This window comes from Zonotrichia leucophrys, chromosome 7 (genome assembly GCF_028769735.1).
Source record: "Zonotrichia leucophrys gambelii isolate GWCS_2022_RI chromosome 7, RI_Zleu_2.0, whole genome shotgun sequence".
In the NCBI taxonomy this organism is placed as follows: domain Eukaryota; kingdom Metazoa; phylum Chordata; class Aves; order Passeriformes; family Passerellidae; genus Zonotrichia; species Zonotrichia leucophrys.
Window position 1 is genome coordinate 10,389,671 of NC_088177.1, and position 27,845 is coordinate 10,417,515.

At 48.7% G+C, this 27,845-nt stretch overlaps 1 protein-coding gene and 1 long non-coding RNA gene across 3 annotated transcripts; one reads left to right on the forward strand and one right to left on the reverse strand.

The window, feature by feature from the left end:
- Positions 1 to 2,706: 2,706 nt before the first annotated feature.
- Positions 2,707 to 22,546, reverse strand: ATIC (5-aminoimidazole-4-carboxamide ribonucleotide formyltransferase/IMP cyclohydrolase). The gene is made up of 16 exons (XM_064717889.1): positions 22,394 to 22,546; positions 21,835 to 21,961; positions 20,612 to 20,688; positions 19,583 to 19,649; positions 17,211 to 17,299; positions 15,862 to 16,013; positions 15,573 to 15,729; positions 14,282 to 14,407; positions 14,082 to 14,189; positions 12,825 to 12,910; positions 11,620 to 11,709; positions 10,436 to 10,564; positions 9,096 to 9,188; positions 4,707 to 4,889; positions 3,547 to 3,702; positions 2,707 to 2,997 (listed from the first exon to the last, which is right to left on the reverse strand). The coding sequence occupies exons 1-16, from the start codon at positions 22,413 to 22,415 to the stop codon at positions 2,878 to 2,880; spliced, it is 1,782 nt and encodes a 593-aa protein (XP_064573959.1). The 5' UTR covers positions 22,416 to 22,546; the 3' UTR covers positions 2,707 to 2,877.
- LOC135450098 (uncharacterized) lies at positions 22,301 to 27,845 on the forward strand. Of its 2 annotated transcripts, XR_010440950.1 has the most exons (4): positions 22,301 to 22,425; positions 22,903 to 22,990; positions 24,760 to 24,862; positions 26,945 to 27,845. It is a non-coding gene; the product is annotated as an uncharacterized LOC135450098 (long non-coding RNA). The 2 variants fall into 2 exon arrangements; XR_010440951.1 differs by lacking the exon at positions 24,760 to 24,862.

The window sequence follows — 27,845 nt, forward strand, 5'->3', positions numbered from 1 at the left end:
CAGCTGACTCCAATTCCCCTCAAACAACCAATCCACTGTTCTATAACACTCTTCCTATTGGCTACAGCTGTGGCCTGTTAACATCAGGCCTGCTCCTAATCTTTAGTAATTGGTCCAGCTGCAACTCTTTAGGGGATAAGATTACATTCTATGCCACCTTCATTTACCCAAACTGTCTCCCCCTACATTTCACCAACACACTGAAAAGGAGTCAGAGCCCGCCTCCTCTCCTTTGCCACATCTCTTGTACCAGCAGCAAACACCTCCCCTGCCCACAGGGAGCACTTCAAGATAAAATCATTTAAACAGCACTTTTCCCCAAGCTCCCTGTAGAGGTTTGTCTGTGCCTTAAAGCACACAGTGCTCACAGCTATGCCAGGCCCTGCAGAATTTAAGCCCTTGGCAGTTCATTTCCAGAACAGGAAGCACATCTCCACAGGGCTTGTCTGCTCAGCTTTGGGTAGAGCCCAGGAACAACCAGAGCCAGGGCTCTGTACTCCAGGGAAAAGTGCCTTGGTGGCTGAAGAAGAAAATAAAACCCCTCTGTTACTGGCTGCCAAGGCCCAGAATGATTCCTCCCTGCTCTCTGCTCACATCCACATTTTGGGAGCTGTTGTCCTGCCAGGGGCAAGGTGCCACAGGTGACAGTGCAAATCCCAGGTGCCAGCTGCTCCTCAGGGCACAGCAGCTGAAGGGACATTCCCTACATTCCCTTCTGGGCAATGACACCAAGCAGAGCTCACAGTGTGCTGTTAATCCCTGCAAACATCCAAGGCAGAAGCAGATCAGGAGGCTTCAGGAGGGACACCTTGAGACCACCACAGCCCTTTCCTACAACCACTCCCACACCTTCAGGGGAAGGTGCCAGGCTGGTTGGAACTGTCACTGCAGCCCAGGGGACAAGCCATCCCCAGAGACATTCCTGTGAAGTCACCTCACACCTGGAAACCAAACCAGAGATTTTTATCAACCTTTATCCACTCAAGTGAGGCAGGATCATCAAGAGCTCTTGTTTGGGACATTAAACAATCCAACTTCCCCCCTCTGACAACTCCTGCCTGTCCTTTAACCTTAGCACAGGCACAGCAGGAGGCAGAGCCATCCCTCTGCAGGTGCTGAGATGTTGTGTAGCAGCCCTGCAGCACAAGTAAAGCAGCAGGCAGGTCCTACAGAGCTATCAGCTGAGGCAGACATTCCCTATCTCCTGCAGATCTCACCTGGAGATCATACCCATTAACTGCCCTCAGTAAAACAAACAGTGTCCCAAGGACAGCAAACAAGGATCAGGGGAATCCACAGAGGAGCTGCCAGGGTTTTACTGCCAGCCTCTGTTTTAGCCAATGCTGCAGAAGAGGCAGGTGAAGAATGCACAGAGGGATTCCCTGGAGAACCTCACAGCCACAGCAGCAGGACACAGAAGACATGCAAGGAACATTGTGGACTCCCTTCTGTGGAAGAATCCCAAACCCCAACTTTTAAACCCCAAGCAATGACAATTCACAGGAAGCAGCAGCACAGAAAACAGTCAGAAGCCAGGGTTGGGGTTAGCACAGCAAAGGGGCCAGCCAGGAAGAAATGGACAATTTTTAGTTTGGATTGCGGTCAAAAAAGTAGAATGGTCTCTACCCCTGTCCTGTCTCATCAAGTCACTTGGAAATGATCCATTGTAGAGGTCAGAAATGACAAAATGATCCATTGCAGAGATCAGAAATGACAAAATGATCCACTGTAGAGATCAGAAAAGAGAGGACTCTGCTCCCTTTCAGGCTGGAGCAAGGGCAGATGGAGCAACAGTGTTAAAGAAAAACCAGTGTGTGGATTATGGTACCCTAAATAACTCACCTGGGAAGTGTCTCTGCTGTGCTCCATTTGCACCAGTCTGGATCAGACAATCAGGTAAAACAAAAGCCATGGATGGTCACAGTCTCAGCAAGTCAGCAGCACCCCCAGATTTCCCCTCTCCCAGGTCCATCTCCCACCTGGGCAGCCCTGCTTGAGCCAAGGGCACACGTGCCCACTCCCTGCTCTGCACCAGCTGAGAGCTGAGCCCACAGAAGTGTTCTTTGAAAAACTCTGGGCTGCTCCTGGGTAAAACTGAACAGATTTTATAAAATGGAACCAAGAAGAGAAAATCCCTTTGGAACAGGCACGGTGACTGCCAGCAAAACTGTGTCTGGGCTCCTCCTGCACTTTTCTCGCTGTGCTCCACATTCTCTCTCTGCTTTTTCCCAGACATAAGTTCAAATGTGCTTAATGCAAACTGCAGACACAGAGAAGTGGCTCCAGACACTTTCCCCTTCCAGCCTGTGAACTCTGCTCTGCTCCCAGTAAGGGGACAGACTTGTCAGTGGCTCTTCTACCTTGGAGAAAGCAACATAGCACTGCCAAAAGCAGAGTCTAGGGCAGGATTCAGAGCACCAAACCCCACAGTGCCTCGTGCAAAGGAACTGCTCCCTCTCCTCCCAGGGAAGAGGACAATGGATTAGAAATACCTGCTGACCCAAAAAACCCCACCAACCCAACTTAATTTAGTATGGTACAGATCTTGATCAGTTCCATGAGAAGCTGAGTAGAAGCCAGGCTTTCACACCATTCCACAGGCAAGCTATTGAATTTGTAGAGCCTAAACCATAAAACCTACCTCAAAAATAACCCTTTTTCCTGAGGACACAGAACTTGGGTGACAGGGACCACACAGCCAGCAGGTAGCTAACAACTGTAGGTTTATTTGCAAAAGTCACTGATTTTCTACACGGGAAGCCAAGTTGTACCTCTCCCTTGTCCTTGAACAAGGGGAAAGGCCCCTTCCCAGGCTGCAGGAGCCTCCCAGTACAGCAGTGCCACATGGCTGCTGGTGAGGCTGTGCCCAGAGAGGGCTCAGTGGTGGAACAGACGGAGGTTGGTGTGGATGAGGGTGATCCCCAGCTCGTTGCAGGCCTCGATCACGACGTCGTCGTTAGCCGAGCCTGACGGGGCAGCGATGAACTGAACTCCACTCTGCACACACAGGGGATGGAAACACAAAATCCCCCTCAGAATGAGCTGGCAGTCCCAGTTTTTTATCCACATCCCACTAAAAAAGGCTTCCAGTCCCAAAGATGCTCCTTAAGGGAGCAGGAAGTTCTCTCTGCTGCTCAGAGAGAACCTAAAATGGTTCCTCTGGAAGCGACAGGCCTCGGCTTGATATTCCTAAATGGTTTAATAAACTTTAATCCTCTATTCATCCCAAATCAACAAAATGAGCAGTGACTGGATCATTACTGTCCATGTGAGAGCTGTAACCACCAGGAACATCCTTCTCAGGATCTGCTCTCCTAGTGCAGGGATTTTGCTCAGCAGTGCACACAGAATGAAAAGGACAAGCTTGGGCTGCACAACCATTCCTCTGGAGCCATCCCCAGCCTCCTGGAGGCAACCCCAGCCTCCTGGAGGCAACCCCAACCCCCTGGTGCCAACCCCAGCCTCCTGGAGGCAACCCCAGCCTCCTGGAGCCACCCCATTTCCCTGGTGGCAATCCCAGCCCCCTGGAGCCAACCCCAGCCTTACCCGCTTGGCTCTGTCGACGTTATCCCTAAAAGGGAAGAAGGCATCGGAGCTGAGGGACACAGCAGAGAGTTTGGCAATCCACTGCTTCTTCTCTGCTTCTGTCAGCTGCTTGGGCACCTCTTCAAACAGGGCCTGCCACTTCACCAGGTCCTCATCCTGCAGGCAGGAGAAACCAGCTCAGCCCCAGAGCACACAGCTCCCCCTGTTCCCTGCCAGGGGGATGAGTGATGGCCTCCCTCTGATCCCAGGATTTCTGCTCCATGACTCTGCTGCTGGGAACTTCATACCACAGGGTTTAAACACATCACCACCATCAGTTATTTCTGCATCCTTTTAACTCCTTCCCTCTCCTCACCACAGGACCTTGAGGGATTCTTTTTCTCCCTCCTGAATTTCCTCTGCCTGCAGTGTGCTGCTCCATAAATGCCAGCAGGCATCTGGTAGATGACTTAACAGCAGCTCAGTTTATGATTCACCTTCTGAAACAGCAACTGATCCAGTTCTTACCCCTTTAAACAAGCAACTGCTCACAAGGTGATTCACAAGGTCCCTAATCCAGCTCTTGGCTTTTGATACTTAAAAAGGACATACTATGTTGTTGTCTCACTATGGCCCGTAACGGGAAGGTCAGAATCTGGATTCTGAGAATCCAAAGTGCCACACAAACCAACAGCTCAGTGTGAGGAGGAGCCAGTGACAGGGCAGGGAGAACTGGACCATCAGCTGGAGCTTTAACCCACCCTCACTGCTGGGAACAGCCAGGAGGTGAAGCCAAGGTGCTCAGTGGGGCACCAGGGCTGTGGGTGCAGTATGGGAGAGGCAAATGAGGACATTGCCATGGGGCCAGTGAATGAGCTTGGGGGATGCATCACCCCCCTGTGCCTGGGATGCAGTGAATGACCTTGGAGGATGGATCACCACCCTGTGCTGTAGGTGCAGTAAATGACCTTGGGGGATGGATCACCACCCTGTGCCCAGGATGCAGTAAATGACCTTGGGGGATGGATCACCACCCTGTGCCTGGGATGCAGTAAATGACCTTGGGGGATGGATCACCACCCTGTGCCCAGGATACCCCAGCCCTGGAGTCACCCATTCCAACCCCCAGCAGGCACAGCTGGCACAAGGGGCTGGCGTGGCAGGGGCTGTGGTGCCCTCACCTCTCCGATGGTGTCGGTGACGTACTGGTCGATGGCGTTGGAGATCTCGGCCCTCTTGACGCCGGCCTTGAACCTCATGGCCAGCACGCGCGGGTGGTGCCGCAGCCACCAGTTGTTGGCCTTGTCCCCCGCCAGGCGCGTGCAGTGGATGCGGGACTGCTGCCCCGCGCCGATCCCGATCACCTGCAGCACAGCACAGCCGTCAGAGCTCCCCCAGTTCAGCTGCTCTCACCCAGCCAGGGAAGGGGTGGGTGAGGAGTGGGGGAATGCCAGCATTCCTGATCCTGTGAATTGGTTACAGGGCCAGCTGTCTGCACTGACTTGTACAGCTCTTTGGAGCTGACAGTCACCCTCAAACACTGATGTGCTTTCAGTCTTCTAAATAACACAGCTCCAGCCATCAAAGCTTTGACCTCAGGAGACTGACACTACCTCTTCTGGTCAGTGTTAATGCCTGAGCCCAGGTCACACACATCCCAACATCTCTCTGCTTAGACACACAGCTTAACCACATCAGCTGAGAAGTGCAGCTTGTCTGGCAAGGCTGACAGGGAAGTAAACCCACTGCTCACTCAGGAATGCTGGTCAGTGGCACTGTTACATCCATGGATTCTCTACCCCACATCTCCTGTGCTGCCATCTGCCAGAATCCAGGCTTTCTGAAATGGCTGCTGCTAACCCCATTGAACAGCACTTGTGCTTGATCTCTAGCAGATAAGCAAAATCCACACAGTGGTTTTATCTCAAGGAAGCTGCTATGAAAATACAGCACTGGCTCAGCTCCTGCAGCCAGACCCAGCCACCAGGGATGTCAGACTTGGGCTGGAAACTTCTGTCCATCCTGTGGGTCCTGTGGAGAACTGCTGCCATTCCAGTCTGGAGATCTGACAGGAAACAAGTCTCTCCCATCATTTCCTGCTCAGCCACAGCTGAGCTGTTCCCCAGACTGTTCTCCAGAGACATGATGCTTGAGGTGCTGGCCAGTGCCTCAGAGCTCCCAGCTCAGCCTGGGACAGATGGTAAAGCCATAAGCTGCAGGCTGCCCTCAAAGGAATGACTCACTTGTCTTCCCATTCATCAAGACACGGTGACTTCACCTCTTACCAGAAGCATAAAACATTCTGCTGGATCCTGTTCCCCCAAGGAGCAAATGAAAGGTTTGGGAAGCTTGGGCTGCTATCAGATATAATCTGCTCAGCCATAACTGAAGTCACCAGTGTGTAATAAACCACAGGGATATTGCTGGTACCACAAACACTGGACAGACACAAAGTTTCTTACAGTCCAGTGGCACCTTGCTCCTGACAAACACTGCTGATGTCCAACCTCTGCTCTCAACCCACCCCCTTCCACTTCCAAGGGAGCCTGGACCCAGAGAAGCTGGGGCCAAAATCCCATGGAACATCCCCAGGTTTCTAATGCTTGGGATGTCCTGTGTCCTTTCCCAGCCAGAATGGTGTCTCAGTCTCCATCAGGTCCTTGTGAGCTGTGCCTGGCACTCCTGTGCTGGAATAAGCAGGAATAACTCCTGCTACCTGTCAGCATCCCAGAACCTTTCTAAAAAAGCCTTTTCCTTTCCTCTGTGAGCCACTCAAAATATTTCACTTTTTCTGTGACCTAAATTTTATCAAGAGATCAGTAACTAAATTTTGGCTTGTATTCAACAACTCCAAAATGGCAGGGACTTTGTACTTCAGCTGATGAAAGGGATGCAGCCTGTAAATTCCTCACAAGCATCCCCACATCTGCAGAGGTTTATCTGTAACACTGGTTCAAGCCATTGTTTTGCCTTTTTTAAAAGCACAGGTTTTGATGGAACATTTCTGGGGAAGATTTCCTCAATCCAGCCTGGAATTTCTGGTCTAAAGAAGGGAAATCAGTAGGTTTTAGCTTTTCTGCTTAATAACACAACCTTGAGACTTGTACCTGCATCTCCCCTCACACTGGCCTGTACCAATTCCCTGCCTTTTTCACTTTATAAAATCCTTTTTCCTACACCTCATCACTCTCTGCCCCACGTGGTGCCCTTCCCCCCCACAAAAACACAGCCAAAAGCTCAAAATCCTCCACTAAGGAGCCATTCCCCCCCTTTGCTACACAAAAATTAATTATGTTTCTTTCAGAGCCTAATCTCCTGGGGATCCAAAAGTGCTTAAGCAGAGCCTATGAAGTGTGAGCAGTGAAAGGAGACAGCAGCACAGGGTGAGTAGAAAAAAAAAATTAATCTATCACTTAACAGAAAAAAGACTGGGTGAAAATTAAGAATTACTTGACTAGAAACACTTTGGTTCACAGGAGAGTCAAACACACTCCATAGCTGGAATGCTGTGCAATAGCACAGAGTGGATGAGATGGATAATGCCCAAAGGATTCTTGCAAAATGATCCAGACTGCTCTGGGTTGACTCAGATTTACCCTGGCTAATGAATGAAAACAAAAACCCTAAAGACACCTGGAAATATAAAAATCTAATAAAGGACTTGACCATTGGGAAGACAAACAAAACAGGGAAGTCACTGGGAAAGCATAAGGTAAATTAACAGGTTTGTTTTATGCTAGTGTACAGAGAATAAAGGAAGAATAATTTTAAATTGCTAATTTAAAACATGAGGGTGTCATTAAAGTGAGTGTAAATCAACGTGCTACAAGCTGAAAGGCAGCCAGAACAAGTGCAAGTGTTTATTGCAATTAGTGGCAGCTGGCTTCCTGCAAATGAAGTGACACTCAGCTCCAGGAATGCTTCCCACTCCACACTGCTGGAATGTACTAACACAGCTACCTTGCTGGAGGGGCTGATGTCTCACACACCAGAGCTTTCCATGGCATCCCCGTTTCTTAGGGATGCTGTGAGGCTGAAATACCAAAAAAAAAAACCCACCATTGCATGATTGCTAGATCCTGGAAAACCAAAACCAATGAGACTGAAAGCAAGCTGGACTTGCCAGGTGTAGCCCAAACCAGATCAGACCCTGGAGGAGCAGATGAAGAGCAGCAATGTGGAAGGTGAAATGTGGGCATTTTCCACATGAAAATCTGCAAGCCCACTCTGCAGCCCAGCCAGCTGAATCCCTGCCTGCCCAGGGATTCCCTGTCCCTGCTCCCTTCCACATGGCACATCCATTACCACACACCCTCTGCAAACAGCTGCAGCACCAGGCTTGCAAAAGCACTGGGGAAGCTGGAAATTGCTGCTGTGATGAGGGGAAAGGAGCAAAGCCAGGGACACCTTTGTTCTGGGGCTATGGGATCTAACACTACTGAGTGCAGAGAATATTTGGAAAGCAAAAAAAGAAACCCAACATAAAGCAGAATAAAAGACAAATGCTGGATCTCCAGAGACATCTTGTGAGGAACCACAGAGCACAGGACCAGCACTGCAGCTCAGTCTCTACCTGTAAGCTTCACTCTTTGATCCATTTTGCTGATTTATGATGTACCAAAGCTCAAAAGCATTCTGTGTATTTTTCTTCTGTACTAATCCAGGCCTACTGAAAACCTTCCATGGAGAGCAAAGAGCCAACTAAACAGCACCTTTACAAGAATGATCTGCTGGGTAACAATACAACTTTCAATACCTTTACACCAATTTTTAGATAAATTATTTAGGCTGAACACCTGGTGATGGCTTGGAAAGAACTGACTTTTTTTTAAAATTCAAGATTCAAACTGAAAAAGGAGAAGTTTAGGTTAGATATTAGAAAGAAATTCTTCCCTGTGAGGGTGGTGAGGCCCTGGCACAGGCTGACCAGAGAAGCTGAGGCTGCCCCATCCCTGGAATTGTTCCAGGCCAGGCTGGACAAGGCTTGGAGCAACCTGGGATAGAGGAAGGTGTCCCTGCCCATGGCAGGGGTGGAATGGGATGAGCTCTAAGGTCCTTTCTAGCCCAAAACCACTGTGTGACCATATGATTCATAATCTCAATTACACATTTGATAATGCCTCTATAAATTCCAACAACATCCATTAACAGCTTTTAAAAAAAATACAACTAGGGAAAACAGAAGATTTTTGTTATCCCAGTGGGATGAGAAGAAGAAAGCATATCCCATCTTCCTAAGGAAAAAGTGAAAACAAAGAAGCATTTGGGCAGTCAGAATCCAGCTGAGAAACCTATTGTAATTTCTTAAGGGCTCTTCATGAGAAAAATGATGTGAAAGAACAGAGTAGCCAGAAAGAAATGACTCAAGGCCACAGTGCAGAAGCCTGTAAGAACTTTTCCAACCCCACCAACGAAAGAGCCAGCCCTGCCACGACCATGAAAAAACACCAGCATGGTTTTGAAGCAGCCTCTTGAGAAGCAGCTGCTCTGCACAGGGCAGCTCCTCTGGCCCTGCCCAGGTGCAGGAGGGCTTTCCTGGGAGCAGGGGGTGGGGAAGCTGCAGCTCCTACCTGGCCATCCTTGGCGTAGCACACCGAGTTGGACTGGGTGTACTTGACAGCGATGCTGGCCACGATCAGGTCCCGCACGGCGGCCTCGGGCAGCTGGAACAGAGCACCCCTGTCAGCACCCCTGAACCCACACCCAGGGAAAACAAGGAGCTGGGAACACCCTGATGTGCTCAATTACCAGCTAGTTTTGTTTGCATTAAAGCCCATTAATGATTGGTCTTCCAACTCTCAGGGTAAGACTCAATCTCAGTGGGTTCCATCACTGTCGCTGACATATTTTATGAAAAATCTTTTCATTAAGATCTTTTCTCTTGAGAAGCTGAGAAGCTTCAGCTTCTCCATGTTTTGCTGCTTTGGAATGAGATTTAAAGAACTGTTTACCTATCATGTGAAATTGTTTTTACTTGATGACCAATGACAGCCACCTGTGTCAAGGCTGTGAGCAGTCACAAGATTTTATTATCATTCTATTCTTTCTATTCTTTTCAAGCCTTCTGATGAAATTCTTTCTTCTATTTCTTTAATATAGTTTTAATATATCATTTTCTTTTATTATAATATATATTATAAAATTATAAATCAATCTTCTGAAACATGGAGTCAAGATTCTCATCTCTTCCCTCATCCTGAGACCCCTGCAAACACCACCACACAACACTGGCCTTCAGCCTGAAAACTCCTCTGCATTCACTGTCATCAGATGTGCTCACAGGCAAAAACCAGGGCCACAACAATTAGAGCAGCTCCCAAAATCTGTATTATTTTTAAGTTTTCCATTCCTAATTTAGAAAAGCGATTTTTATTACCTCAATATCTGAACTCACTTCTGAGCCCATGACTCATTGTGTGCTCATTAATGTCTGATCTCATTCTCATTAAAAAAACAGAGACAAAGAAATCACTGAGAACTTTCTGGTGATGTGGGCTCTAATTGCTGAGCAATAGCAGCCAGGCCAGAGTTTATACAACACTATGCACACAAAAGGATGAAGTAAACAATGAGTCAGGAGCTGTGATGGATCCTTAGCACATGGCTGTCTCACCATAAAAAAATTGCACATGGTAGCTTCTTGTTTACAAAGAGCATTTACAAATATTGTGGTAGCCTGAGATAATGGGAAAGCTCCAGCTCCTCTTATTTATCCAAGGAATCAAAACAAAGGAAAGCTATCTTAATTTACTCAAGTATATGAGGTGCAGAAAGTCTGCTGCATTGTTTACTAACAGCCAGTTCAACCTCACTAAAATAATTTAGGAGCTCTTGTGGTAAATTCCCTGATGAAGGCACAGCAGCTCATTCACTCCATGTGTGTTTAAGCCCATTCATCCCCCTCACTCACGTTTTTGTTCTTGGTGACAATGTTCTTGAACAGCGAGCGGTCGATGACGGCGTTGTTCCTCTTCTGCATCAGGTTCAGCCCGTAGAGGGTGCGCACCTCCAGGTCGTCGGGCTCGTACTGGGGATCCATCTGAAAGCCACAGAGAGCCCAGTAAAGCACTTCTGCACCAAAACCTGCACTCTGCCAGTCTTCACACAGAGGGGAAAACATGCACACACACACAGAGCCTTCCGGAAGGCAGGAGTATCTGGAGCTGCTTCCTACCTGCCTCAAGCCACAGCTCCCAGCCCTCTGTGGCATCCAAAAACAGTGAATTTGGAGCTGCTTCCTACCTGCCTCAAGCTACAGCTCCCAGCCCTCTGTGGCATCCAGAACAGGGAATTTGGAGCTGCTTCCTACCTGCCTCAGGCTACAACTCCCAGCCCTCTGTGGCATCCAAAAACAGTGAATGGGATTTTTTCCAAAGCTGCACTCTTGGGCCACATCTCCACCCCAGCTGGAAGCACAATTATTAATTTACACCAGCCCAGGGATCAGGTTAACTGGAACTGTGATGCTGCACTCAGGTCCACTCATGCATGGCCTTACTCAAAATTTTGGGAGCCCTAGCTGAGGTTTCAGACAGGAAACAACCCAGACTAAGGTGACCAGCTCTAAATAGGAGGGTGCACATGCTCCATGTGGTTTGCCTAATTCACTGAAATGTTTCAGACCAATTTTCCTTAGCTTTGCTCTGCATTCAGCCCTGAAGATACAGGCTTCACAATATGACCTCATCCTTGAGAAGTTAATTGAATTCCAGGAGGTAATCAGCTGCCAAGACTGTCTGCAATTCCATTCCTTCTTGCCTGCAGCTCCTGAGCCATCTTCTCCAGCTCCCCTGGCAGCTACACTACAATTGCAACCTCAGCTAAGCCTTGGATTTTCCTTTTGTGATGCTACAGTGAAGTTTTCTCTGCTCATTTGTCTCTCAGAGGCAGCAGAAATAGGCCCTGACAGCAATCTGTGATCCATGAGTCATGTTCAACAAAACTGGGTGAATTTGGAATCCCAACAATCACTGCAGGAACCAGGAAGGCAACCTGACACTGACTTGAGCACAGAATGTTAATATTGCTTGACAAGCATGCAGGTCCAAAGTGTCTGTTTCCAGCTTCATCCCTGACTGGAGCAGGGGTACAAACCTGGAGCACACAGTAAGCACCATTCTTCTTTTTGGAAAGGATTTTGAGAGCTTCTTCCTCATAGCCAGGAGCCACCACACCATCAGACACCTGCAACACAGAGATTTCAGCTTCCACAGGAGAAAAATGAAACAGGGGCTAAGCTAAAGCTGCACCAGCCATTTCCTGCACTGAACACACACCTCTCCTGGGGTCTGTGTGTATCCTACAACAGTAAAAACACTGTTACAGTGTGGGCTTCAGTGCTGGAAACAAAAACCAGCAGAGCATTGTGAGCTCTTGGCAGAAGTGAGTAAAAAGCACCCCTACATCCCTCTAATCAGAATGGAACTAATAATATCCTCCTCCAGGGGGAAACAGCTTGACCATGACATCCCCACTTCTCAACCCTAACAGTAAACATGGCTTAAAACCCAATAAAATCCTAATTTCAACAGTGACACTCCTGGGCAGGCAAAAACCCTGGAACAAGAGCTGATAAGAGCATGGAAACTGAGAGTTTACATTCATCAGTGCCATGAAGCCATACACAACTTCCACATTCGTGCCTTACAGTGTGGGTGAGTTTTTTTAATTTTCAGCAGCACTGTACCAAAAGTTACCCTCACAAACCAGCTGAATATGCTCTTTCATTTGTTTGGCATCATAAAATCACAGAATGGTTTGGTTTGGAAAAAGCCACCTCACTCCATCCTCCTGTTGTGGAAAAGGGCTAGAGCAGGCTGCTCCAAACCTAAAAGATTCTGTGATTCTAAGGAAAAAGCACAGCCTGGGAAGTGGCTGAGCTGCATGTAAGTGGCAGGTAACAACCTATTTCCAAATTCCTGCCTTGGGCAAAGGGCTGGCCATCAGCATTCCAGCCCTTCTTTTCTCCCCTGACAGCTGCTCAGCCAAATATTTGTGACAGCCTAAGCAGGGCTCCTTTCCAGAGGTTTGCAATCATCTCCTGGAAAGCAGCATTGCCAGCTCTGCTGTTTCACAGGCTCCAGCACACAGCCAGGTGATAACTGGTAGGGAAAAAAAAATTTAATCAAAAGACTGGTGTAAATTCTGCACTCCAGATCAGAGATGATGACACAAATGACCCAGTAAAAGTCCTCCTGGTAAAATGGGCCAATTTCCAACCAAAAGGCTGTCACAGAGCCATGGCTGCATCTGCAATGATTCTCCTGGATAGCCTGGAATGATGTGCTGCTGTCACTGACCTCTCTGGAGATGATCTTGGCAGTAGGCACGTCACAGACATCAGACAGGGCAATGAAGTCACCAAAGGAGGACATCCGATCAGCACCTGAAAAATCCTCATTTCACTCATCTGCCACACTTCAGCACCACACAAAGAAAACTCTCCACTCCTACAGTCCAGTCAATTGCTGTGACAGCTAGGAATTTAATCCCACAGCAAGAATAACAAAAAAAAGAGGCCATAAAAGCAATAAGGATGAAAAATCCTACCTCAAACACATGGACCTTTATATATCCCCATAGTTCAGATATTCTTCCTTCTTCACTGCCTCTGTCAAAGCTCTAACTCTGTAATGACTACCTCCAGCTGAACCCTTGGTGGCAGGAGGACAAGGAGAGGCAAGGATCACACAGAAAAATTTTAGATGGGAGACAGTTGGAAAAAGAGGAAAGCTTTTAGATGGCTATGCTCCCACCTGGCTTTTCCTGCAAGAAAGCAGATCCAGAAATGTGGCAGATTTTTTCTTCTTCTGTTTTAAAATAAGTATTTTCTATTTAATGGCATAGCTAAGATGAAATTAACTCCTATCACAAATGCTCCACTACTCAGCAAGGTCAATTCTTCTGTCCCTGCCATTCTAAGGGTTTATTTTTCTGGCAATCATGCAATGGTTTTGTGAGAGCAACATTCAAAGGTGGTCTGTGAAACATGAACCCAAGCCAACGCGCTCCTTATCAAGTCTGCCTTGTTCTTTGTAATCTGTGCAGATTTTCTAGGAATGCCATGGAAAATGAGAGATGTAGCAAAATATCTCAGCTAAGCAGAGGAAGCTGGTTTTGTTTACTTTTTTTAGTGAGCTCTGCAGTAGAAAAGCATTTTTAAAAACCCCATCAAATAGCAGACAGAAACATCTGTACTCAAGTTAAACATTCCTGAGCAGCCCAATGCTGAGTGTGGATAACCAGCAGTGCTGTTTATCCAGGTCCTTTAGTCAAAGCCTCATATACATACATATATATATGTATGTGTGTGTGTGTGTGTGTGTGTGTATAAAAATTTAAATGGTCTTCTATATTCATCAAGGAACAGAATCCAAAGTGGTTTTAGCTCTTTGAAACCATATACAAGGGCTGCTCTCTTGGAAAGCAACTGATAGGCAGTCAGGAAGACCCTTGTGGAGAAACCCCCTCTGGAGGAGGAGTGTGGTGCCCAGGCAGGAGCAGGGCAAGAGCTGAGGATGCTGCTCAGGTTTGCCGCGGTTCTTTGGGGCCCTCACCTCTGCTGCGGGCGTAGGCCGAGGCCAGGGGCGTCAGGCTCTTGTGCAAGTCGTGCACCATGCACACGTGGGCCTCCTCCTCGCTGAGCGCAACTCCAACAGCAGCACCTAGTGGGAAACACGAGCCAGGGCACCCGGGCTGCCGAGCCTGCCCCAGGGCCTGCCCACACGCCGGGGGCGGGGAGCAGAGCCCAGCCTACCTGCGGGGCTGACGTGCTTGAAGGAGGCTGCGGCCGGGATGCCCAGCGCCTGCTTGAGCTCCTTCACCAGCTGCCAGGCGTTGAGGGCGTCGCAGAGGTTGATGAAGCCCGGGGAGCCATTCACCACTGCAAACACAGCACATGGATGTGTTAGAGCAGGCAAAGCCTCTCCCCAGAGCCTGGAGAGCCAGTACAAAGGGTTTCCCCAGAGAGCACTCAAATCACTGCAAACTGTTCTTGTTCAATCACCCTGGCTCCTCAGCAACTGGTGGAGTGCCCAGAAATCCACACCAAAACTAAAGGCCGTTTAAAAGGCTGCTCTCAAAACGTTTTGCTCTGGTCCTGAGAGAAGAACTGTTTGTACTGACATGGCAGCACTGTGAGCATTTCAGGAGACTGGAGGACAAAAGATCATTTCAACAATAATCCAGATTCAGGAGGAGTGAGCATAGCATTGCTCTGCTGCCATTCTGGGAGGCAGGCTTGCAAGCAAATCAACCTGCAGTGCAGGAATGGAAAAGCGTCCTAAGAGGTCCCAGAGCTGAAATGGGGAAAATGCTGCAACACAAACCTTCCCTGCTTATTCAGCAGGACAATCCTGCACACATTGAAAGCAGTTTTAAGAACAAGAGCAGCCAGACTTTCCCTCCAAAACAGGGTTTTCCCTCACTACAACAATGCTGTGGCAAGTGGCACACCCTTGTAAAATGGCACAGAGACACACCAGACCCATCCCAAATTTTCAAGTGGAACTTGTATTCTACAAACCCAAGGTAATAACCCCCTCTGCTCAAATCCAACCAAAGAAAGATCAAAAAAAAGAACAAAACCAGTCACCTAGGGAAAAACAGCTTGGTTTCTTGGTTTCTAGGCAGAGTAAATAGTGATACAAAAAAAATTGGGGAAGATACTAAACAAAGAAACTTGCAAGCAGAAAAGCATCTTAAAAGAATAACGAGGTTTTCCTTTGCAAAATCTGGATCTAATGTCATGCAGAAAGTACAATACATAAATGTGTTCACAGCACCTTGGACACACAATCCTACAGCAACAGAGAACAAGGAGCTGCAATTGGTCTTGTGGGGCTCAACAAAGCAGCTTTTCTGTCTCATCAGCTCGACTTTGAACTGCAGAGTTAGTGCCCCTCAGTAATAAAGCAGCTGTGAAGACACTGCTGGCCATCCCCTGCCCTAAGGTACAAGATGGTGTTCCAGTTTCCAAGGCCTGTCCAAGCACCTCCATTGCCAGCTCTCCCAGAGCCCCCTCCAGGGCAGCAGAGCCCAGGTCTCACCTGTCAGGGGCAGTTTGGGGCTCGTGGTGTAGAGCTGAGCAGGACTCTGGTGAGGATTCATGCCGTACCTCAGGGGCAGCTGCGACACCCCCTTGCTGTACTCCTTCCTGAAGTAGTCAGAGATGGCTGCATCGTACTGAGCAGTGTGGGTGAAGGCCTGGGGACACAACAGGGGACACTTGTCAGCTTAGACACATCACCTCACAGAGGATTTGGTGTTTAAAGGGGTAAAGAACCTCTTTCTACACAAGTTTAGCCTGGTTCTTCACAGCAGGAAAGTGTGACCAACCTTGAGTGCCAGCAGGCGCCGGGTTTCCATGGCAGTGTCTCTGTCCCTGGAGGCTGCCATCTCTTTAGCTACTGCAGCATAGTCTGCAGGGTCACACAGCACTGTCACACGGGCGTGGTTCTTGGCAGCTGCCCGCAGCAGGGCCACTCCCCCTGCAAGAGAGGGGCACATGGAGCACTTCCCTCCTGGACACAGCACCCGCAGCAGGTGAGGCCAGGCAGGGACAGGAAGGGACTGCACCATGGCTCCTTTGTGCCAGATGTGTCCCTCCCTCCAGCACAGAGAGGGGTGAGAGTGCTCTTCAAAATGCTCAAAGCTGGTGGGTTTGACTCGACACTGACTGGGCTTGGCAGACACCAGAACAGAATGTGGGCTGTGATGAGCAACTGGGGCAAGAAAAAGAAGATGGCTTAACCACCATCCTCTGCACACAGAAAGATTTGCTTCCACGCTGCCACACAACAGAGGCTCCCAAATGTCTCTGCAAATAATAATGAATCTTGCCCAGGTCCTCTGTGGGAGATAAAATGCCACACTTCTCCCTTCAGTCTGACTGCACTGCTATTGCAACTCTTTAAATCAACAAGATACCAGGCTGCTGCAAAGGAAAAGCAGAGGCTGGCATTGCTTCATGCAGAGCAAGTATTACTCCATAAAACATTTAATAGAGAGCTCTGCTGGGCATCATTTGGACTAAACTACTGCAAGAAAATCCAATCCCCATCCCAGCACAAGGCACAGAACTGTGCCTGTGCTGTTCACAGGCTGCCAAGCAGAGATGCTCCAGTGAAGGCACAGCAAGCCTTTGGGGTTAATAACTGGCAGCAGGAGAAAACATGCTGATGTCCAAAGCAGGTGTCCATGCTTCCCAGCTCAGGTCCTGAGCACTCTCCCACATGTTCAGACCAACCCCTTCCCTTCTAATGGCTTCCTGCAGTGAAGTTCTCACTCATCCTCAGAGCACTTCCAGTGCCTCAGCTCTGCTCTCCAAAGCTCATGTTTTTTTCAATTTCTATTACACTGTCAGGCTGTAAAAGAGGTTTAGTCTGTTCTTTGTGGTTCAGCAGGAAGCATGGGCCACCTGGCCTTTCCTAGCACAGCCCTCAGGCTCCTTTTTTAGGGCAGGGCATGCCTTGCCAGCCTGTGATGGACACTTTAATTGCTTCAAAGCAACGAGGCTCACCCAGCTATGCCTTCAGCCTGCTCCTTGCAGCTCCTGAGCAGACTCCCTTTACAGGTGTGCAAAGAACATCAAACAAAAAGAGAAGAGCTGAGACCACTCAGAGTTGAGAAGCATAGAGTCTGTCTGGAAAGCAGACTTTCCCTTCTTTACTTTCCCTTCAACTTACCAATATCAATCTTTTCCACTGCATCCTGGACAGTCACACCAGGAGAAGACACGGTCTTCACAAAGGGGTACAGGTTGCACACTACAACTCTGAGAATTGAGGAAAACTGGGTTACTCAGCAAGAAATCAAAGTGCCAAACTGGGCTTGGCAAGCACAAGATATCACCAGTGATTTCATGGTATTGTCTGTCAGATAAAATCCTGTGGCCAAGAGTGGTGCTCAGCCGAAGGGCAAGTGATGGTGCACTGCTTTAAAACATTCAGCTGAATTCTGTGTATCAAACAGTGTCAGAGCCACAGCTTGCAGCAACCAGATTGAAGGAAAAGCTTCTTTAAATACATGTGCCTGAATATAAATGTTTAGTGATTTTGGTGCCCAACGTGAGCCATTTCAAAGGACTTCAAAATGGGCTCTCAGCAATACTGAGAATGGGCATCCACCAGTTCTCCAAAGAGTGTAAGCACCCAAGAAAGATCCATTGCAAACAAAGTACAATCTAATTTTCCACAACGTTTCCAAGAGCAGAAAATGACCTACATGTCACCTTGTGGACTTTTAAAATACCAACAATATATGAAACCTGAGTGTGCAGCCCAAATGCCATAAAGCTTCTGTTGCACATGAAAGTGGAGGAGAAAATCGACTTTTCCCTCTCAAGCTAAGACTGGACCTTACTGGAATTAGTTTTTCCATCTGATCTAGAAGCAGGTCTGTATTCCAGCAAGCATGATGTAATAATAACTTGCCTGTCCCATCCTACCAGAGCCACAGGAACTGCAGGGAGAGGAGGGATTTGTTCTGCCCTTCACAAGCAGGGTTTTTAATCCAAGAGAATTAATTTACTCTCTTGATCTGTGCACATGAAGGTACAGAACTCCAAGGCGTGCTCAGCATGGCACAGAACTGCTGTGATGAGTACCCTTGTGTCCAACTCACAACATTCCTTTGTTCCCACTCCCTGTGAACTCCAGCAGAAGGGATGAGAAGCTTCCAGTATGGATTTCAGAACCCCCCCATGTCTCTAAATTTCCTACAATGTCTTTTATTGTCTCTTGTGTTTCTGATGTCCCCTTCCCCCTGATCCATTTGTGCTCCTGACCTGTTGCAAACCATCAGGAACCTGTGGGCTTTAACACTGCTAAGGTTTTATTTGTGCAAATCAATATCAGGCTTTCCTCCACTGACTTGGATATGCAAATTTTATGCAACTATGCAAAGGCAGTCCTGCTGAGGATCAGCTACTTCTGCTTTTTGCAAGTGAACCTGAATCCAAATCACCAGTCTGGATGCAAGTGCACCATAAGTCACTGATGTAAGGGCACGTTATTCCCCCTGCAATTCAGCAGAGCCTGCTTTAATATGCAGCAGGCTCTGAAGAGCCACCACTGCTGAGCCATCTAAGAGGATTCCTGTGGTTTTAAATTTCAGGTTTTCCAATTCAGCCCAGAAATCCATCCATCAGTTTCTAACAGTAATTTTAAAAACTCCAGATGCATTCTGGCCCACAGTTGTACTGCACCTCCCACCCTGGCTATACCTGCAATTTGCCATGTCCAGCTCAGCCATTTGCTTCTGAACCAGGAGCTACTCCCTGATGTACAACTGGTTATTCAAAGCAGTAGCTGGATGTTAACACCAGTTAGTTACACACAGCCCCCAGCTGCTCTGTGTGACTGAACTAAGTAAACACATTCTAACAAAAACTGAAATAAACACCCAAAACTTTGCTACATTAGTGCAAAGTAACAAACTTTGTTACTTCAGCTTCTGGAGCAGCTCACTTGCTCCCAAGGTGGCTCTCAAAGTTGAAGTTTTCTGTTTCTTATCTGTGTGTTTTCTGTCTGAACAAACGCAGTGTTCCTGACCCATTTTCCGTGTCTATTCTTTATTTATGTGTTGAAACTCAGTAAACATTATGCAAATATCAAAGGGTATATTTACTAAGCAAGCATTTCAAAATCAGGAATTGCCATCTGATCAGACACGTGGAACCAACCTGAGGGAAGATGAGGCAGCTTCAAAAGCACTGAACTCAACTCTGCAGCACGTGTAATGTGGCCCTACACTGACTGAGTGTAACGTGTCAGATTTCCCAGGGAACCAGCAGGAATTCAGACCTCTGAGTTCCCTGTGGAGATCACAATATAACTTTCTTGTTTCAGCTTTCTCCTACTACAAGTGGAGAAGATGATCCTGTAGAAAATTATGTTTTTAAATACACAGTTTGTCCTGCCAGGGCAAAGAAAGGAGACTGCAGAGCTGCTGGTGTGCAGAGGTCACAATTCCTACTGCTCCCCTTCCCTGGTGCTGGCTGGGCTCTGCTGTTGGTATTTGATTATCAATGGATTGCATCACATCCCTCCACATTTACCTTACAAGGCTGAAATCCTGTTTCTTCATATCAGCATTATCCTCTGGAATATTGCGAGCCAAGATGCCTAGTTGCAAAAAACAGTGCATCTTCATTAAAAAAATAACTAAATAATAACCACCAGGTTTTTAATGCAACATCTCCCTTCACACTGCGTTTTCATCCTCAGCCTTTCTAGCTTAACTTTTTCATTTTAGTTCAGACAGCACCCTCAGCCCTGCTCCTTTATTCCACTTTACAGTCTTTGGCTGTTTAAATTCCATGCTAACAAGTGGAATGCTAAATCCTAGAGTATTCCAAGTACTGAGCAGCAACCTCAACAACTTTCTAAGCACTCGGCTGCTACCCTTCAAACACTGAAACCATCATCAAGGACTTCAGGGGAGAGGAAAAGGGCACCTGCCCTGTGAGACAAGGGAAGCAAGAGAGGATGAGCAGTGCTGGTGGGGTCTAGAACTCAGAGAAACATGAGGGTGACAGGCTGGCACAGTGTGAGGAGCAGTCCTGTGTTCAGGATCACAGGAGATTGTCTCCAGCCCTCATGGGCAACAGGTTCCACTTGAGGTACCTCAAGCACAGCGACAGGAGAGGGAAGAGCAGATGGATTAATGTGCAGGCAGAGCAGATATCAGAGATCCTCCCTGCTGGAGAGGAGGCAGAGGCCATCAGAGCATGCAGGAATCACCCCTATAGCCTACACTGCTGTGTTGCTTGTGCTGCACACCAGAACCACCCACAGTTAAACTCTGTGCAGCTGACTCTGCAGAGGCATTCACAGAGCTCTTTTACTTATAGCCCCAGGGAGAGAGCTCTGCTAACTGCAGACATGCCAGCGTTGCAACAAGGAGCTAATTCAGCCACCCTGCACTTCTGCAACCCGTGGCTTTCCACCTCTCCTTCTGCTCCTGGAGCAAATCTGCTCCTGTTACTTGGTTCTTCCACACAACCTTTAAAAAGGCATCTGTCACCCTCTCCTTCCCACCCTCCCTGCCCTCTTTTAGAGTGAAAGATGCATTAGCAGAAACTTACCAGCATGGACTGCAGGATGAAGGGTTTTCACACGCCCACCCAGCATCTCAGGGAAGCCCGTCAGGTCTGAGACATCCCTGCCCAAGAAGAAAACAGCACATGTGCCATTCTGACTTTATCTACAGGCTGAATGACCCACACCCAAGAAAATGTATGGATTTCACTACAAAATCTGCCTATGGCAAAGGAGCAACAACTGCTTTTCCCATGGATGGAAATTGAGTTCATGGGTCACACCCAACTAAGCAGTACAGCTTGAACACACTGGAATCACCAAGGTAAACAAACCCCAAATCAGAATGGTTTACAGAGAAAATGGAAAGCCATGTGGAAGTGCTCTTCCTTCCAGCTTAGTTTCACCACTCCTTGTGACTGTTTAGGATGGTCATAACAACAATGAGGGAAGGGGAAATGTCAGCATCCTTTGCTTCAGGCTTCACTGACAGCACAGCCAAGGAAATAAGCTGGAGACACAACCAAGGGCTGGGTAGCAGTGAGCTCTGGAGGTGATGTAGATTTGTGCTGATGTGTCCCAGGGGCCAACCACTGTGCTCACAGGGAGCAAAAACAGAGTCACAGCCACCTGCCCTGCCAAATAATTGACTTTTTTTCATCACTGCACTAAAACCCATTTTTATTTGGCCAGAGCTGTTTTGGTTTGTTTTGTAATCACAGCATGGAAGAAACCAGAACAAATTTCCCCAGAATCATGGGCTAAACCAGCCAGTGACTGTACATGACCTTTTTCCAACAGTGGATGTGCAAGTTAGAGCCTTTAAGCTCTGTCTGCATTAAGTGAATTGTGCTGGGAAAATTATTTGTTACCAGTGAACTCCAGTGAGCTTCAACATGTTCTTAACACATCAGTGCTGTCCCAGAAGCAAGCAAAGATCAGCTTCACCTGGCTGTGAGGAGCAGCACTCAGGGCAGATTATGAAAATCAAGGTAACTGATTGTCCCATGGAAATAAAGTTGGCTCAAGGCAGATAAAGAATGCCAACCAGAAGCTCCTCACAGTAATGCTCCTCAGCCAATAGATATGTAGACAAAAAGGTTCTGAAGTTTGCTTTGGGGCAGGGTTTTCTTTTTTTGTCGTTGTTTTTGAAGGGAAGACTCCTTTCAGACCAGTTTTCACTCATCTTTGTTCACAGAGAAAACAATTTAAGCAGCCTCAGGGCCCAGAAGAGCATTTTTAGCGGTGATGTACAGGGGTGTGTGTGTACCTGACCGGCAAGCCAGCATCCCTGAGGGACTTGGCCGTTCCTCCGGAGGCAATCAAACCCAGGCCGAGCGCGTTCAGGCTCTTCGCAAACTCCACCAGGTTGGTCTTGTCAGAGACGCTGAGTAAAGCTGGCAGGCGGGAAGAGCACGAGTGGTTACAGCAGGATTAAGCGAGTAAATTCAGCGTAGTGTAGGAGTTGCGTAGTTTAGGAGTTTACGCGGGGCCAGGTGCCTGGGGAGGGGACGGGGAGCAGCACCAGAGCCTCGCGGTTCCCCTCAGGGGGAGAAGCCGCCCCTCAGGGAGGCCATGGCCGCAGGGCGCGGGCCCGATCGCCTCAGCGCCTTCCCGCGGCAATCGGTGCACCGGGAAGAAGGGACGGCGAGCCTGGGGGACACGATCAGTGCCTGCCCGCCCTCAGCACCCTGCGCGGGAACCAGCGCTGAGGCGCCTTCCGGGGCCGCGCTGCCGAGCCCAGCCGAGCCGGCGGCCATTGCGGCGGCAGGACACCCCCCACACCCCTCAGGGCCACCCTCCCGCCGCCATCGCCCGCCCCGCGTTACCGAGCTGCTGCCGCGCGGCCATGGCGCCGTCGGTGGGTGCAGGAGGGCGCGGAGGAAGGGAAAGGAAAGGACGAGCGGCGGCGGCCCGGCGGGATTTGGGCGCACGGGGGCGGGAGGCGGAGGGGGCGGCCCGGGCGGGGCGGGGAATGGAGGGAGGCGGCGGTGGCGGGCCTGTGTGTTTTGGGGCACACGCGTGTCCTCGGGGTGAGGTGCCATGGAGGGTGAGGGTGTCCCGTGGGCCACGTGTGGGCGAGCGGGTGTTCCCGCTGCACATGTGCTCAGGGCGTGTGTGTGCACGGCATGAGACACACAGACACTCGTGTATCTGTCTGCTTTGCCATGGATGCACCGCACCCACACAGAGGTACTTGCATGTGCACACAAACACACATACAGAATGTTCGGTGCTGGGACACCCAGCTGGGATCACAGGTGAAAAGTGAGGGGCAGGTGAGGCAATCCCCCTTCACAGTGGAAGGTGGTGCAGTAAGGATCATTAATTTTTCCAGGAGCACTGACAGGAGTTTCATCCATGGAAAGTCCTCCCTCAGAGCTTCCACACGGGCAGAGCCAAAACACCCGTTTACCAAGTCTGAGGTAAAAAAATCATTTGCAAAGAGCAAAGTGATTATTTTCTTTATTTATTTTCTATTTGTCTCCCTAAGGGGAGCTTTTTTCCCCAAACTTCCTGATACTCCTTGCAGAAGAGCTTTGTTTTCTGTGGGTCACAGGTGACACTGACTGAACATGTCGGCTTTATCTGGTTGAAATCTCTGTTTTGCCCCTGTACACCCAGCAGGGTTTGGCTGCAGCACTGGGACACCAGTGCTCTGTACATAGAGAACTCTGCAGTTCATTTGCAGCACAAGCCCTGGCCCCACCTGGTAATATTGAATGGGGAATTCTGTCAGCACGGGCAGGCCCCCGAGGCATCCCTGCCTACTTCTGTCACATTTTCATCGGCCACACAGGGGCTCACTGCACACCTGCAGCTCCCAGAGCACTCAGGCTGCATTAAGCTCTCCACTGGCATCACAAAAGAAGGAGTAAACGGGAATTTTTAGCTCTTGCAGGCAAAAAGGTGGGAAGTACAAAGTGCAGCTGGAAGGCCCAGGCACTTGGCTGCTGTGATTTGTGAGTCTCTGGGCTTGGGCAGTATTGTCTGTGTGAGGAAGAGTCAAGCCAGAAATACCAAATATACTGAATAAACCCAGTGTGTGTATTACTCTCAGTAGCAACTAGTGACAAGCAGCAATAAATTACTGCTCAGAGGGTGGCTGGGGCCAAATGAAAATATACTGTTAAGTAAAATATACTGTTAAGAGCACTATCATTATGAAAATACACACCTTGGAGAGAATAAAAGTTGTGCACAGAGTACAGCTGAGGCAGGCTTTGGTGATGATGAATGTGTGAACAAATGAACAATTTGACAGAGCCCTGCATTTTTATCCAACATTGGAGAGCCACTGTGAATTCCAGCAGTGTGCCTGGTGGCCCTGTCAGCCTGTGCACGAGGACAGGGCCACTGCTGCCCTCAGACAAACAGTGGGAGGGACATTGTCAGGGTCAATAATGGTGTTGGCTCCATTGCCTGTCCAGCAGTTCGTTGTCCCTTGGCACCTGAGGTGAGGTTTCTGTTTGTGCAGGAGTGGCAGGGGGTGGTTTGGGCTTAATCCCTGTCCCAGCACAGGAAGGACATGGAGCTGTTGGAGCCAATTCAGAGAAGGTCACCAACATGATTGAGGGATGGAGCACCTCTGCTGTGAGGAAAGGCTGGGGGAATTGGGGTTGTTCATCCTGGAGAAGGATTTGGGATGACCTAATTGTGGCCTTCCAGTGCTGAGGAGCTGGAAAGGTGGAGACTCTACAAGGACCAGGACTGACAGGACAACAGGAGATGGGGTCAAACTGAAAGAGAACAGGATTAGATTGGACATTGGGAAAAAATTCTTCCCTATGAGGGCAGTGATGCCCTGGCACAGGGTGCCCAGAGAAGCTGTGGCTGCCCCTGGATCCCTGGCAGTGCCCAAGGCCAAGTTGGATGGGTTTGGAGCAATCTGGGATAGTGGAAGGTGTCCCTGCCCATGGCAGGGGAGTGGAACTGGATGAGATTTAAGGTCCCTTCCAACCCAAACCACTCTGTGTCTGAGAAGGGTCATTCTGGCTGTGTGCTAAGGGGTGTCTGGATTTGGATGTGATTGATATCTTCTGGTTTGGAGATGGCTTTGCAGAGGAATCAGACAGTCTGCCTCCCCAGAGGTTTAGTTTTGCTTTATAGAGCTTAATTTTAATTGCTTTTGGTGATGTTTAAAGGATATTCAAATATCCTGTGCTCTGCTCATGTCCCATCATTTATTCAATAGGAATGAGGTCTCATTGGAGCTTTTTCCTGGTGTTTTAAAGCACTACAGAAGCTCTTCCTGAGCCAAGAATGCAGTAACATCATATTGGAGATAATGGCAAGAGGTAAATGCTAGAATTACAAATACCACATTAAGGTTATTTCTAAATCATACCAGGGCCTACATCCAAGAAAGAAAAATCAGGTTTAATAAGCACTGTGCTCTGCTGTGTTAATAAGAAGTAAAAAGAGGTTGAGGCTGAATAGAGGCATACAAAAGGGATGGTGTTAGGACAATATCTTAGATTCCCTTCTCTTTAGGCTGTAGGGAGAAAATGGTGCTTTTTAGCTTGGCTCTGAGTCTCTGTTGTGAGTCTGTTTTTTTTTTTTTTTTGTGTAGCAGACCAAGAAGGGTGTAGATAAGCAGGTCAGTTTGGCTGTTGGTTAATTTGTTAGGGCAGGAAGTAAACAAGGCAGGGTTCTGTAGCTCTCTGCAGCTGCCTGTGGGCCAGCAGAAGGTGGAAGACAAGGAAGACTCAGCCAAAAAGTAGGATTCCATTCAGAGTGGATTTCTGTGGCTGGCCTGGTTTGGGGCTTCAGAGGTGAAGTGTCACAAGTGGTGAGCATTGCACTGATCTGGATCTATCCTAGCCCAGGAAAGGTCTCTCATCATCACAAGGTTACTTTGGAAAAAACATGTTATTGTGGGCATCTCTGCCTGTATGAGCACAGTCCTCAGCTTTGAAATTCCCCATCCTGCCCAGCTTATCTTCCTTAACCAGGCCCTGCTTTCATTTACATCCCTCCCCACGCCTCTCCTCAGCAACCCCATGCATGTGCTGTGCTCTGGGGTGCCCTCAAGCAAAGGCTGTGGTGTTCAGCATGATGTGAGACAGACACACCTCTGTCCTGCTCAAACTCCTCTTTTCCTCCCTGGCAGCAAGGGGGAGCAAGGAATTGTTCTGATATCTGCCATCTCCCTTGAGCATGCTGTTTGCCAGGCACTGAGCCTCAGTTTCTCCAGTCTCCCAGAGACCACAGCCTTGCAAGCACTTATCTGTGCCCCTTAGTGAGTATTATGGGATTGCTTACTGCTCAAGTCTCCTGGAGGCTTCAAGTGCCCTGTCTCAGATGCTGCACAGCAGTGGAGGTGAGAGTGGAACTGAATCCAGGCTGCTTCTCAAGGGTTCCTGCTGTCTGCAGGCTTTTGGTTTGTTTGCCTTTTGCTCTCAGGGTTCATGAGAACTTCAGGGTAAAATCTTCTTGGTGTATTCCAGGAGAAAAAGAAAAAGAGCTGCTAAGTATTGTCTATTGAGCCTTGTTCAAGAGCTGCATCCCACAGCCCGTGCCACTCACTGTGGGTTAACTCTGGGGTAGCTCCAGCACTGAGCTGATGAACAGGCTGGCCAGGAGTGCTCCGCAGTAACAGAGAGGCTCAAGAGCCCTGATGCATTCTGAGTTTCCTTTTCAGCCCTTATCAGCTCGGAGCAGCTTTTGTTTCTGTGCTCCTCAGAGGTCCCAGTTAAATCACATCCGTGCCGTGCTGGCTGTCCTTGTAAATCCCTGCTCGGGGTCCCACGGAGCTGCTGAGGTGCCAGTGAGCCTTGAGCTGAAGTTCAGGCACACCACAGAGCTCTGCACACTCAGTCTGACCTGGGGTGTGAAGGTTACATCCCCTCTTCACTCACCAACACCAGTGGTATCAATGCCTGATGCTTTTCCTGCAAAAGAACCAATTTCCTTGTAATAGAATAAATCTTGCAGATTTCAGCCTGAGTTATTTCTCCTAATGCTCTGGGTTATGAATGAGACCCAAAGGTGCATAAACTGAAGGACGATTTATTTTCTGAACACTTCCATTCCTTTCCTCCCAGAGGCTGGTTCCTATCCAAGCATAGAAAGAAAAATAATACAAAAAAAAAAAAGAAATAGTTTCTCTTGTTGGCAACTCAGTGCCTACTCTATGGTCTGAACCCCACATACAGGCTGTGGGTGAGCAGGTCTGTTTGCAATTGCAAATATGGGGTTTGCAGTATAAAAAAAATCCCATCCACTTTGAGGTTCCTTGCCTTGTCAGGCTGTTTGTGTGAAAGGAAGAGTTCCCAGAGGAAAGGAAAGAGGAGGAAATATTTTATTTGGGTGTTTTTGCTGTAGGTGAGAAGAAATAACTTTATCCATAATAAACAGGCTGCTTTACCTTTTCACAGCGCCATGGATTCCCAGAATGGTTTGGCTTGGAGGGGACCTCAAACTCATCTCATTCCAACCTCTGCACTCGGCAGGGGCACCTCCCACTATCCCAGGTTGCTCCAAGCCCCGTCCAACCTGAGCTTGGACACTTCCACGGATGCAGCCACAGCTCACAGGAAATTGAAATCACTGATTCATCGGTGTCTCCCGTGCCCCCAGCTCTTTGGACATGAGTGTTTGTGTCCCTGGGTGGGAATCTGTCCTGCCGGGAGATCTGTGCTGCTTGATCCCGCCGGATCCTGCCGGGATGCTGCCAAACGCGCAGGGAGCCGGCTCCCACTAGGGCGCGCTAGGACAGTTAAAATGGAGCTGGTTTTCCGCTGGCATCGGGGTGGAACCATCAAAGATCCTATGTAAGGAACGGCACTTCTGGCTTTCAGCAGGGATTCTGGCCGAGTTCCCCATTTTTGAGTACATTTCCCTGGATGAGTGTGCAGCAAAGCCAGCTGTAGCTGCCTCAGAGCACTGAGGTTTGGGCTGGGACAAGTGCTGGCAAAAACCTGTTGGAAAGCCCTGGCCTGGACAGAGGGCAGGGAGAAGCTTTGTCCTCAAGGCTGTCTCATCTCAGTCCCTTTGTTTGCTGCTCTGTAAGGCAGAGGGAGTGGAAATCTCTGCACCACCTGGACATGGACAGGAGTCCACCTCAAAGTCCCATTGTTCTGCTGTTGTCATTTGTACATTTTGAAGCTACCCCTAAAAAAACCTTCCCATCTTCACAGGAGAATTCCCTGCCTCCACCCAGGCCCTGGGACCCCTGTCTGCTACCCTGGTTTGCTTCATGTTTACTTAATTAGCCAGCTGGAGCACGATTCCTTTCATGATCCACGGTCTAATACATAAAGATGACAGTGACACGAA

What these genes read in the sequence shown, in the direction of transcription:
- ATIC (XM_064717889.1), bottom strand. Translation starts at nt 22,415, where the DNA reads ATGGCCGCGCGGCAGCAGCTCG. An exon ending in TCATCCTGCAGTCCATGCTG is followed by an intron (nt 19,650 to 20,611) that starts GTAAGTTTCTGC and finishes TTTTGCAACTAG; the next exon opens with GCATCTTGGCTCGCAATATT. An exon ending in GGCGCCTGCTGGCACTCAAG is followed by an intron (nt 15,730 to 15,861) that starts GTTGGTCACACT and finishes TTGTGTCCCCAG; the next exon opens with GCCTTCACCCACACTGCTCA.